This window comes from Odocoileus virginianus, chromosome 25 (assembly GCF_023699985.2).
Source record: "Odocoileus virginianus isolate 20LAN1187 ecotype Illinois chromosome 25, Ovbor_1.2, whole genome shotgun sequence".
Taxonomy (NCBI): Eukaryota; Metazoa; Chordata; class Mammalia; order Artiodactyla; family Cervidae; genus Odocoileus; species Odocoileus virginianus.
The window spans coordinates 31,291,687-31,305,605 of NC_069698.1; the positions used below are offsets into that span (position 1 = coordinate 31,291,687).

General features: G+C 37.3%; 1 protein-coding gene across 2 annotated transcripts in view; it reads left to right on the plus strand.

Annotated features, from left to right (window-relative positions):
• The window catches only part of LOC110144669 (multidrug resistance-associated protein 1-like), a 91,682-nt gene that overhangs the window by 67,160 nt on the left and 10,603 nt on the right, over nt 1-13,919 (plus strand). Inside the window, exons 19-22 of one of the 2 annotated variants that reach the window (XM_070455087.1) lie at nt 4,435-4,589; nt 6,205-6,360; nt 9,399-9,598; nt 10,327-10,453. In XM_070455087.1, the coding sequence (XP_070311188.1) occupies nt 4,435-4,589; nt 6,205-6,360; nt 9,399-9,598; nt 10,327-10,453 (638 nt within the window). Of the gene's footprint in view, nt 1-4,434; nt 4,590-6,204; nt 6,361-9,398; nt 9,599-10,305; nt 10,454-13,919 lie in introns of both variants that reach the window. The other variant, XM_070455088.1, reaches the window with a different exon arrangement.

The window sequence follows — 13,919 nt, forward strand, 5'->3', positions numbered from 1 at the left end:
TATCAATTCAATTTGGAACACCTTTAGTGGGAAGTGTGGATATATTTTTCTGCTGTTTTTCCCCCCAGTAAGCAAAGTAGACTCACACTGTCCTTCAAAGAAGTTGAGTGATTTGAAAGAGGAAGAAGAAAGATTCTCAGAAGTATAGTACTCAAAAGTACAGAACCATTAAAGGAAATGTTTTTTAAATTAGAGACAATCTTTGTGTATTTATAAGGAGAAAAGGGGATAACGTGAAGGAGAGCAATAAATAAGAAATAACAAATCAGCTACATGGAAGTCTTGCTATCTAAGGATATGCATCAGGCAAAACAGAAAGAATACATGCTTTTGGTAACAGAAAATGAGGATAACATTTAAAAGTATGTGACTCGAGGCTTTGCTTTGTTTTCTACTCTCCCATCTTATTTTTTTATTATGTCCCCATAGTACTAGCTATAAGTATCTCCATGGAAAGTAAACAAATATTTTGAGGCAAATTTATGCTTGTTTTGTCATTCTGTTACACTCATTGGGAAAAGAGTTTTTATGTTAATAACTAAAATGAGATTCAGAGATTTAGAATGTGCTTGGTTCTAAACCAGTGAGTCAAGTTTATTGGCTCATGGTTTGCAACTCAATGAGGTGAAGGTAGATTTAGAGATATAGCAATAGAATGCTGAGCAGCAAGAGAAATATCCCATATACATCTCTATGCCTATGTCTATCATCATATATAGGAGAGTTAAACTCTTATTGACCTACTGAGCTCATGTTACAGTTTTAAGGGAGATTCAGTATCCTTTGGAGAATATTTTAAGTGACCAAATAACTGTTATTTTCCTATACTAAGCAAGGTATGCAAGTTTAGTATTCAGAATTTTACTCATTTACTTTAATTAACTGTCAGGAGGTGTAAAAAGTATTTTGTAATGAAAGTAACAGATTATATACAATTTAATCAAAAAGATTTTTTCATGACTGGATTTTTATTTTTTACATTTAAAAATTTAAAGTTTTAACTTATTATTAAATGTAATTATGTTATAAATTTTAAATTACTTCATAAGAAATGAAACTCTATAATTTCTGATTTTATAAGTGGTCCACAGCTGCATCCTCTGGAACCTGACCCAATCAAAAGCAGGCTGTATTCACTGATATCAAAAAAGCTTACATTACTTTTTGAGCTTTAAAGCATAAATAGCACTTTCACATGTTAATACCAGAGGCCTGGTATGAATAATATAGAAGGCTAACATTCAAACAAAACTGGACTACTGAAGCAGAAAATACTGCATCTATATTTTATAACAATGATAACGATCCTACCTTATCTTCTGAAAAAGAAATAGCCCTAAACATTTTATTTCTGGTTCTCAGCTATATGCTGAATCTCTGGAACACTCTGGACATCCCTAATCTATTGTGTTTTATGCCTCCTTGTTAGGAACTTCTTTTCCAACCCAATGTGTAAAATATAGACACCTTATTTTCAAAGTGGAGTGTTTAAGGAGTACACTGCTACTTCCTGTTTGAGATGAATGAGTGGATCATTTACTTTACTTACCTCGCAAAACTCCACTGAAATGACAGTGAACAAATCCAAACGTAAAGGGTTCAGGGAATTTTACAGTGATGAATTTCTACATAAGCGATTATACTGATAATCAAGGTAGAAGAACCTGTAACCAGGAGCAAATACTAGATGAAGCTGTAAAACATACTAAGTGGTTCAGTCTATCCACTGGGGAAACACAAGTACAAGGAGTAAGATTAAGTAGCATAGAAATAATCCAAGTGGTTCCTTAGAGCTTCGTTCTGGCCTGCCAGCCTCCCCTACAACCCGCGCCTGATCCCCAGCACTATTCATGTATTATTATATACCAGCTGGCCCAGTAGTAGTACAATGAAAACCAGGAGCTGATGCTTAAAAAGAAAATGAAGGTTACTAGTGTGTGTGACGTATATTAAAGGTGGCCTCCTTATGTGGCTTTTGAAGAAGTTCCAGCCTGCATGTCTAAATCACGATATCAGACTTGCAGTGTCATATCCAATTACGTGGAACTTCCATTCAGAGGAGAGAAATGTTGGGCGAAATTAATGTATATGCTGGCAATATATACCAAGTACCTCTTGATTAAGCATGTCTTGATTAATTATTATTTGTATATTATTTTTATTAAATATTAATAATTAATGTATATGCTTGGTACACCAAGTACCTCTGGATTAAACATGTCTTTATCTCACATGTTTAAACTGGTCATGGTGGATGGTCATGCATTTTAATCAAGTGAACAGTATAAATAAGAGCTAACAAATAGAACAGTGGAACCAAGAAAGTAAAATACTCATACTCGCTTGGTATATAAGAGAAGCTTAAAATATCTAATTAGTATCTTTAGATACTCAAATGGCAGAAACAAAGCAAGTGCAGAATGTGCTGAAATAAGGTCAGTCTAAGAGCAAGAAAGTTCTTAAAAATTTTAAAGAATTTAAAGAGATTGTACAAATGTGAGAAGATAAATTGGAGGAGATAGTCCCAGATGTACAGCATCAGAAACAGATGGCAGATGATAAATAAGGAGAAATTAGAGTAACAATCCAGGATGTTCAACATCCCTATAGTAAGACTTTCAGTAAATGCAGATAGAAATTATCAAATATATAATATGTAACAACATTTTCTGTGATTGGGGAAAATTGAAGCCTGTCCCCACAAATGTTCCAGTTTAGAGCAGAAATACAGGGGGTTCCAAGATAGTACTTTGTGTTGCAAGAGGAAGGGGCAAAAGAGGATAAAAGAAATAATAGAATATCTGATGAGTTCGAATATATTCAAAAGAATTTTGCTGACTATTGAATTGTTGGGGAATAGATGAGTTCTTGTTGCATAGAAAAATAGTGGTACAAGCATTGGAAATGTAGTGAACTTCATGAATATTATGTTTAGTAGTAATGTAAACACTGAATATTTGAGGGGAAAAAGGGCAACAACCTGTTTTTAGAAGGGCTAGAAAGTGTGGGGGATTGAGGTAGGAAAATAATAGGAAATATTTAAGAGTAAGAAATTATTTAACAGTCGTGTGTGATGTTATTTAAAATAGAACTAGCTAAAATAATTTGAGGTGGTCAGGGTCAACTATTTTTGTTTTGCTTTGTTTTACACATTATACCTATAAGAATCGTGTTGCCAACACACTTTTATTAACAATTTTATATAGTAGAGATCAACAAAGTAATTGTGTATCCCAGAAGACTCAAAAGCAAATGTCTCAGATAACAAAGTTTACTGATGCCTCAAACGGAGAAGTCCAGGCACAAGTCTTTAAACTCACTTGATCCAGGGGGCTCAAACTAAGTATCCACTACTCTTTATTTATCAGTTCTACTCATTTTCCTCATTTGCTTAATCCTTAAGCTTCACATGGTGATGGAAATGTTATCTTTCAAAGAATTCACCTCCATAGAAACCCAGGAGATTACTCTCCTTGAAACAGCTGAGTTACATATCCATCTTTGAATCATTCATTATAACCAATCATCTCTTCTTCCAACCTTACAAGTTCCCAAGTTGGTGATTCTTTGTCCTTTCATTTCTTCTTGCACACCTGGATAGCTCTTTTCTGAGCTTGCCTCTTTCTTGTTATATTCAGTATTTTGTCTAACACAGCTCGCAATCGTCAATAGATGTTGTTAACTGTTTTTTAATCTCTTCCACTAAAGCTACATGTTGATTGTATTTTCTGACTTTCTAGTTTGTCAAGAACAACCTTTCCACCAACCACATCTCTGTAGCTTGACAGACCAAAAAGTTTATTCCTCACTCACACCACTTGTGCATTGTTGATCAGGAGGGGGATTTTTTCTGATTCTAGAGCCCAAGTTGAAAAGCAACCTATTTTTTTTTTTTAACTTTGGCAGGCACTGTGCAAAGGGAATAGGAGCTTTAGCAGTTCAAACACCAACAATTAAATGCTCTAATCTGAAAGTATCATGTGTTATTTCTCCCTCAATGTATTGTTCAGAACTATTTCTTTGGTGTCTCCAATCACAAGGGGGCCAAAAAGTACAATTCTACCATGGACCTAGAAGCTAGGAGAACTGAAACTATTTGCCTAGTAGCACCAATGACTACCATTGTCCCTCAGGACATTATAAAGTTAATATGTTGCTAAAATTCTATCCACCTGCTTGATCTCATCTTCAGAGCATTTCTCTAGAAGCTATGCTCAAAAATAAGAGAGCCCTGCTCTGATACCCCATCAGAGCATCTGTATTTATTTTCAGCGTGCCATGTACATTTATGCTTAGTTTGGTCCAGAGTTACACATTCTAAAGTTTGATACTTGAGTTTTCCATTAAAAATAAATTCTACGATATGCAGTTTCTTGAGTGTTAAAATTTGAAGTTGAAGCTGTTAACATGTCCCTGATAGCAGTTTGTGTTTAGGTCTCTGTGTGTGCTCTGGAGCTTATGTAGTCACCAGGGGATCCTTGGCTGCCTCTCGAGTTTTGCATGCTCAGCTATTGGACAATGTGCTGCATCTCCCACTCCAGTTTTTTGAAACCAATCCCATAGGCCAGGTCATCAGTAGGTTCACCAAGGTAAGGAAACCCTATCTTATTAGATAGCATATGTAAATAAATGATGACCCACATTTAGTACTTTATAATCTCATTTGGGAAAAGTGTCATTCTCAAAAAATGAGATCATGTTCAGTGTAGATTTCATTGTTTAATTTCTAATTCTTGGGACATTCCTAATTGATGTATAACAGAGTCACATCTCACACACAGAATTAAAATTCTTAAAAATTGTTGAAAGAATCCAAGAAGTGCATGTGCTCTGGTGTCTATAGCTCCAATTCTTACACACATTTAGTTTGAGAATCAGTGGTTCAGACAGAGAAGGGGAAGAATATGTAAGTCTATATTGAGATATCTGGATTTTAAGCATTGTACCTTTAAAAAAAATATCTTTATTTCTTTATGTGGCTGCATTGGGTCTAAGTTGCCTTGTGCAAGATTTTTCATTGCAGCCCACAGACTCTCTAGTTGTGGCAAGTGAACTCCCTAGTTACGGCACACAGGCTTATTTGCTCCATGGCATGTGGGATCTTAGTTTCCTGACCAGGGACTGAACCCACATCCCCTGCATTGCAAAGTGAATTCTTAAGCATTGGACGACCAGAAGGTCCCTAAGCATGCTTGCTGCTGCTGCTGCTGCTGCTAAGTCGCTTCAGTCGTGTCCGACTCTGTGCGACCCCAGAGACAGCAGCCCACCAGACTCCCCCGTCCCTGGGATTCTCCAGGCAAGAACACTGGAGTGGGTTGCCATTTCCTTCTCCAATGCATGAAAGTGAAAAGTGAAAGTGAAGTTGCTCAGTCATGTCCGACTCTTCGCAACCCCATGGGCTGCAGCCCACCAGGCTCCTCCCTCCATGGGATTCTCCAGGCAAGAGTACTGGAGTGGGTTGCTATTGAAAAAACTTTTTGAAAAACCTTTTAAAAAAACTATCAACTCACTAATAACAAATGAGGAATGGATGGAGGTTCCCAGAATGTCTCTGCTTACCTATAGGGTTTTACCCATTGTGTTTACACCTAAGTACTGTCCAGTAAAATATTATGCAAACCACCTAGGTAATTTAAAATTTTCTAGTAGCAACAATAGAAAATGAAAAAGAAACAGTTGAAATAATTATTTATAATAGTATATCTTAATATGTAGAGTACCTGACACCAAATATCTGAAACATTAATGTGTAATAAATATAAAAATATTAATTGCATATTTTGATTTTTTATTCTTACAAAATCTTCAGAATCTGATTTGTGTTATAGACTTCAGTTATATCTCAATTTGCAGTAGCCACATTTCGAGTACTCAATAGCCATATATTTGCTAGGGGCTCCTGTATTAGACTGTGCATAGCCATAACCTTAAAATATGGCAGTCGTATAAATCAAGTGTCATGTAGTTGTGATTGGGAAGTGCAGACTGCTTGATCATAAACATCTTGGGACTATAAAACCCTCTTAATTGTTATAACTGAAAAATATGTGGGGGTGAGTTGAAAAGGGAAAAAATCATTTAAGATTCAGATTGTCACTTTTGGGTAAATGGTTTTATTTTTACACTGAATGATATATGTCTTCCTCCCCTCATTTTAAACCATGAAAAGTTAAAAATAAAGTGATCTGATGTCAAATTTTTCAGGATATGTTTATAATTGATATGCGTTTCCATTACTACATACGGACCTGGGTGAACTGTACACTGGATGTTATTGGAACAGTTTTGGTCATTGTGGGAGCTTTGCCACTCTTCATTCTGGGGGTTATTCCCTTGGTTTTCCTTTATTTCACTATACAGGTAAGTTCATGGATTTGTATGTTTTCATAACTTCCAAGTTCACAGTCAAATGCTAGTTGGGCTTCTCTAATGGCTCAGATGGTTAGGAATCTGAGGAAGAAGAGAAAGGAAGAGGATTGGGTAGGAAGTCTTGGACTGCGGAACAGTTTCATAAGAGGTTTGGTTGAATGAATGGAAAGTCCACAACCAACACTGCCCATTGATGCTCCCATGTGACCTCTGAATGAGTCTGTTTTAACATTCCTTCCATGCTGAGTCATTTTCTGGGAGCCACCTGAGGGAAAAATGGCCTCCATTCTAAAATAGGAGTGGATTTGGAAAGGCAGCAGCCATGCTCTCAGCCAGCAATGTACCCTGCAACAGGAGAACTGAGTTGTGCATTTTTATGGCCACCACAAATCCTAGGTGTTATTTACATTTTAGCAGAAAGTCAATTTGCCTGAAGATTCAAGAGAGAAACAAATATTCCCTTTTGCCCTGTTACCCTGCTATCAAGAAACTATTGCTGGAAGTACTAAACAGGTCTCTCATGATAGCTGTATACCTTTATATTCTAATTAAAATGTAGTCAGACAATTTGAATTCCAAGATAATGTCACTGGGAGGCTATAGTGTAACAACAAAATTTCTTAGCACTTGTTTAAATTAAATATAATAGTGTTTTGAGGCTCTTTATATGAAAGGATGCAGTTCTTGTAGTTTAATGTTTTCTCAAAACCCAGATTTTAAAATTCTTATTGGAGTTCAGTTTGTCCAAATCAAGCTGTTAATCATTTGCTCATTTCTACATGTCTACTATCATTATTGTTCCTATTTCTTATGATGCCCCTCTTCTCTCTGCTACCTGGATCTTACTTACCCTTTATGCATTGGTTATATTCTACTTTCTGTGTGAAGCATTCTCTACCAAAAGAATGCAAAGATATGACTTATGAAGGTATTATGGACTTTTATACTATATTATTATAGTATATTATTGTATTATGCTATATTATTTTGTAGGCTGTTTTGTTTTTGTTTTATTTTTTAGTAGACCTAAAATTGTCTCCTCAATAAGACTGTAAGTTCTCTGGGACAGAAACTATGTTTTATAGTTTAGAAAATAACCAAGAAGTTGATGAATGATGTTGAGAATCAATTGTATCTGCTTAAAAAACCAAAAACAAAATGTATCACAAGTGAAAATTTTGTGGTTAATGCAGTATAATAGGGTGACTAGAAATGAAAAAGAGTCTAGAAACCATGTTTTGTGAAGGGGAACTTAAAAGGTTGAGCCCCAAACATAGACTCAGGAGCCTCAAATTCTAGTCACTTTCTTGACTTCTGTGCTTTGTATATCATTTCCCTTTCCAATCTTCATTTCTTTCACCTGTAAGATAAGAAGTTAGATCAGTGCTACTCAAAGTGCGGTCCATGGACCCATGGACCTATTGAATCAGAATCTCCAGTTGTACCTCTTCTTTTAAAAATATATTTTGCAAGCAAATATATATAATTTTTATTTATCATCCTCTAGCAGAGCTGGGGTGGGGGGATGAAGAATCTCTCAGGTTGGGGCCCAGAAATCTGTGTTTTTTAATCCTTTGGTAATTTCTGCTGAAGTATGAGAAGCATTAATCTAGATCAAAGGTTCTTAAGCTCAGAGCTCTGTATAATTTTATGGAGAGACTCCAGGGCTTCAACAATTCATTGAACTTCTATGAAATTCTCTTTGGGACAATCTCTTAAATCCCCTGGCAGGCTCAGAATGCCATCATCCTTTGTATTCTACAGAACACTTAGCATAGAGCAGAGCTTGTAAAGTCCAAGATGACAGACCACACGTGGCTTCAGATATGTTTTCACTTAGCTAGCTCAATGTTTTTACCAAAATTAAGACATTTTTAAAATCAGGAATTTTACATAAAAGATTTTCCTGAAAAAAAATTGCAAGATATGGCAACTCTTTATTTTCACTTCCCAGTTTGTAGCAACTATTTGGGGCTGATGAATGATGGTTCAATTAACTCAGGCTTACTCCTAGCTCTCCACAGTCCACTCATCCCAATTGTCCAGAGGGGAAGCACCGATTATAATTGTGGCCATATTGAAATTTTTTAGTGGAAAAAATTTTCCATAATTATAGTTAGGTATAGGTGACTCAGATGGTAAAGAATTTGCCTACAATGCAAGAGACCTGGGTTTGATCCCTGAGTCAGGAAGACCTCATGGAGAAGGGAATGGCAATGTTGCCCAGTGTTGTTGCCTGGAAAACTCCAAGGACAGAGGAGCCTGGTGGGCTACAGTCCATGGGATGGCAGAGTTGGATGTGACTGAGCGAATGAACACATTCACTATCACAAAAATATTATTGTTTGTACGCTTGGTAGGCTTCCTTCATTTAATGGGTTAACCACCTGGCCACGCTTTCAGCTATTTAACATAGACCTTTTTCCACAGTAAGGGTTGTTTGAGAACATTACCAAGGTGAAATTTTCCCTATTATGTTCAAATTGTGCTATTCAGAATTTGGGCTTTTTACTGTTACTAACACTTTCACTTTCACTGTTAAAAAAGTACATTCCTTTCTTGGGGCTCCTATAACAAACTTGGTGGTTTAAAACAACAGAAATTTTATTCTTTCACAGCTCTAGAGGCCACAAGTCCAAAATCCAGGAGTAGGCCTCTGTTGCATGCTTCTGGTGACTTCTGGTGACTGTCTGTCAGTGACCCCTGGCATTTTCCTTGACTCCCAGGTACATCACTCCAATCTTGTCCTCCATGGTTTTCTCCCTAAGTGTGTGTCTTCTCTATTTTTTATAACAACACTCAGACCGGATTTCAGGCCAACCTTAAGGATCTCATCTCAAGATATTAATGACATCTGCTAATATCCTCTTTCCAAATAAGGTCATATTCACAGGCAATGGAGGTTAGAACTTGAGCTTAACTTTTGGGGATTGCTCATTAGCCCACTACACACATGTCTTGCCATTTTCATACTGCTGAAGAAATTTTGGCTACATCTTCAAGACCACCTCTTTCTGTTTTCATGTTAGAGATACTACATGGCGAGCTCTCGGCAGATTCGACGACTGGCAGGAGCGTCTCGCTCTCCAATCCTTTCCCATTTCTGCGAGACTCTGCTGGGAGTGTCCACTATCAGGGCATTTGGACATGAACAGAGGTTCATCCAGCAAAACAAAGAGGTGGTGAATGAGAACTTGGTCTGTTTCTATAACAATGTGATTTCAAACAGGTAAGTCACATCCACATACCTAATTCAGGACTAGTCCCTTCTTGGATATTTTGTTTATTGACCTCTAAATAGAGTATTTTTAGTAATATTTCATCAAAAATATTAAAACCTTAAATATTTCTAGTATTTAATTCACATTTATGTTAAAGTATATCTATTTATATCCATATGAACAGTCCATGCTACTTATGTGAATATAAGGTCCTATGTTTTTTGAAAGTTAGAGGATGCTATAAAAATTACTAAAGATATGATTCTACGTTGTATTTATGTTTGTAAGTGGATATTATTTGCATACAATAATTTATAGCATTTTTAATTTGAAGCTATTCATCTGGTGGGGGGCAATGTTAAATAGTAGTTGGGCACATTTTAACTTTCACAGATTAATTTTATTGTATAAAATGTGTATGTAGTCAGAAAGGTAAGTGATTTTTCAATGAGATTTTAAAATAAATGCATCATTTAAGCTGGTGTTCTTTCCTTTTTCTTTTTAATTCTGATTAAGTTTAAAAGCAAAGTTCTGCAAAAGTAAAACATATTTTTATGCAGAGAAATTCTTTATTGTCATTGCAACCATCCTATGTTTGACTGAGTCCTAAGTAAGTGAGAAAAAAATAGAAAGCAGCTATTGATGTTTATGTCTTCATTTCCCAGAGGAGGAGAGTTCATATTGAGTGCACCAAAACTTTTGCATCTCATTTCAGGAATATTTTCCATTATTTCAGGTGGCTGTCTGTTAGACTTGAATTTCTTGGCAACTTAATGGTGTTCTTCACTGCAGTGCTTACTGTGCTGGCTGGCAATTCTATAGATTCAGCAATAGTTGGTTTGTCTATATCCTATGCCCTAAATGTAAGTAATAATGATTGTGTGGTATATGACATGTTTATAATCCAATTAATTAAGCTCTTTTCTTTTCCCTGTCTGAATAAAAGATGGCAGTAACTAAGTAATGAGAGACAAATCTGGATTACCCTGGAGGCACATTTCTTTTTCTCTTCTGCTACTAGCAAAATAGCTGGCTCAGCAGTTCTAAGGTAGCTCACAGAAAGAAAAGGCTGATCCCCAAGACTCAGTGCTAGAGGACCAGGATCCCAGTGTTGCATCATTACCCAGACATGTCATCCTCTCCTATCCTTATAGATTGTAAAGTGTAACAAGGATAGGGGGCTTCCCAGGCGGTGCTAGTGCCAGTGCAGGGTAGAGGTTAGAGATGCAGGTTCAATCCGTGGGTCAGGAAGATCCTTTGGTGGCGTGGCAACCGGCTCAAGTATTCTTGCCTGGAGAATCTCATGGAGGGAGGGGCCTAGAGAGCTACGGTTCATAGGGTCACAAAGACAAGACTGGAGCAACTTAGCATGCACACACACAACAAGTGTAGGGCCTTTCTCTACCATGTCCTGTCCATCTATTATATTGGGGCAAACATAATTGTGGCTTCAGACCATGAATTTTAGATCTTTGTAACTAGGCTATGCTGCTGCTGCTGCTAAGTCGCTTCAGCCGTGTCCAGCTCTGTGCGACCCCATAGACGGCAGCCCACCAGGCTCCTCTGTCCCTGGGATTCTCCAGGCAAGAATACTGGAGTGGGTTGCCATTTCCTTCTCCAATGCATGCAGGCATGCTAAGTCGCTTCAGTCGTGTCCGACTCTGTGCAACCCCATGGACAGCAGCCCACCAGGCTCCTCTGTCCATGGAATTCTCTAGGCAAGAGTACTGGAGTGGGTTGCCATTTCCTTCTCCAACAATCAATGTATTTTTGCCAATGAGAAATAAGTTTGTTTATTCCTGTAGCATAAAACTCCATGCTTCAGGATTTGACGAACTCTTGGAATGCATTTGCTGCGTCCTGCTGGTTGTGGAAGCATTTTTCCAGCAAAAAGTTGTGGAGATGCTTGAAGAAGTGGTAGTCGATTGGCAAGAGATCAGGTGAATAAAGTAGATGAGGCAAAACTTCATATCCCAATTAGTTCAACTTTTGAAGCATTGGTTGTGTGACAGTGGTAGGGCATTGTCATGGGGATCGAGCCTTTTCTATTGATCAATCCTGGCTGCAGCAGTTTTTGGTGCATCTCATCAATTTGCTGAGCATGTTTCTCAGATGTAGTGGTTTTGCCAGGATTCAGAAAGCTGTAGTGAATCAGACTGGCAGCAGACCACCAAATAGTGACCATGACCGTCTTTTGATGCAAGTTTGGCTTTAGGAAGGGCTTTGAAATTTCTTCTTGGTCCAACCACTGAGCTGGTCATCACAGATTGTCTATAAAATCCACTTTTCATTACACATCACAATCTGATGAAGAAATGGTTTGTTGTTGTTGCATAGAATAAGAGGAGATGACGCTTCCAAATGGCAATATTTTTTTTATTTCTCGTCAGCTCATGAAAGTGAAAGTCACTCAGTTGTGTCCAACTCTTTGAGACCCATGGGCTATAGCCTGCCAGGCTCCTCTGTCCATGGGGTTCTCCAAGCAAGAGTACTGGAAGAGTTGCCATTCCCTTCTCCAGGGGTTCTTCCACCCAGGGATTGAACACAGGTCTCCTGCTTTGCAGGCAGGTTCTTTACCATCTGAGCTACCAGGGAAGCTCATGAGGCACCCACTTACTGAACTTTTTTACCTTTCCGATTTGCTTCAAATGCCGAATGACTGTAGAATGGTTGATGTTGAGTTCTTCGGCAACTGCTCATGTTGTTGTAAGAGGATCAGCTTTGATCTTCTCAATTGGTCCTTGTCAACTTCCCATGGCCAGTCACTATGCCCTCATCTTCAAGGCTCTTGTTTCCTTTGCAAAACTTCTTGAATCACCACTGCAGTGTGTGTTTATTAACAGTTCCTGGGCCAAATGCGTTGTTGATGTTTCAAGTTGTCTCTGCTGCTTTAAAACCCAATTTGAACTCGAATAATAACATTGCTCAAATTTGCTCTTTTTCTAACATCATTTCCATAGTCTCAAATAAATATAAAATAAGCAGCAAATAATAAGTCATTAGCAAAGACACAAAGCAAGAAATGTGCATTAAAATGATGTATAATGTAACCACATTTATTTAAGAATGAATTCCAACATCAAATGGCTAATTTCAACAGTGCAAAAACTGCAATTACTTTTGCATCAACTTGATAGCTTTTCCAACCTAAGCAGAGATAGTGCAAGTTCTGGGAAGAATATGTGCTCTGCTTTTTCTCTGCTTGTACTTTTTTCCCCTAATAAGCTCTATGTATATTATACTGCAAAGTGTTAGTGGTATGGCTGTGTTCAGATCCCCTTCGTAAAATAGAAAATGTCTTATACTGCTTTATATATATACATATTATTTATAAGGTGAGTTTAGATGATTTGGGTACGTGCTCGTAATCTCTTATCTAAAATCTTCTAGGTGAAAGGAAATATACTATATATATACTATATATATGTGTGTGTGTGTGTGTGTGTGTGTATATATGTATATGTATATATATATATATATATATATATATGTATATATACACGTCCCAGGTGTGGCATTAGTGGTGAAGCACCTGCTTGCTAATGCAAGAGATATAAGAGGCACTTGTTCAATCCATGGATTGGGAAGATCCCCTGCAGGAGGGCATGACAATCCACTCCAGTATTCTTGACTGGAGAATCCCATGGATAAAAGAACCTGGCGGGCTACAGTCCATACAGTTGCAAAGAGTTAGGATTGAAGAAGCTTGGCATGCACACATGCATATATATAGTATATGGAGGACTGGGCAGAACTCTGTAATCAAACTATTTGTTCTGCAGTGAAACATGTGAATGTGTAGCATAAGTGAATTAAATCAACACTTTAAAGAGGCCCACATTAGTTCAAGTCAGGTTGGCCATCAGATTATTTAACAACAAACTCAAGAAAAATTTGAATTGTGAGGGCTTTTTGACTTTCAGAACTACACTTGAGGTTATAACCTTGGAGAACTTGTATTTTGAGGAATAGTGAGTGTGAAGAATGTAGAGTTTGGGGGGAAAAAAGGAGTCAGTTGTAGTCAGAAAATTAGAAGAATCCTTCTTCTAGTGGAAAATAGTAAAGTGTGGCAAAGGTAACATCATGCACAAATTTTTTCCCCACTTAAGATGTACATTTCTTAGGGCCTATCCCATCAGTCTTGGTATTCATCTTTCCTTACACCAAGTATGGGAACCTCTAATATATAGTGAACAGTCTGTCTTCTGCCCAATAACCATTATTTATGGCATGAATGAATTTAACAAACCTAAAGCAGCACATATGTGTGTCTATAGATAAAAATGCTTACTTTGAATTAAGTTGTTAAATAATTCAAAGGGATAAAAT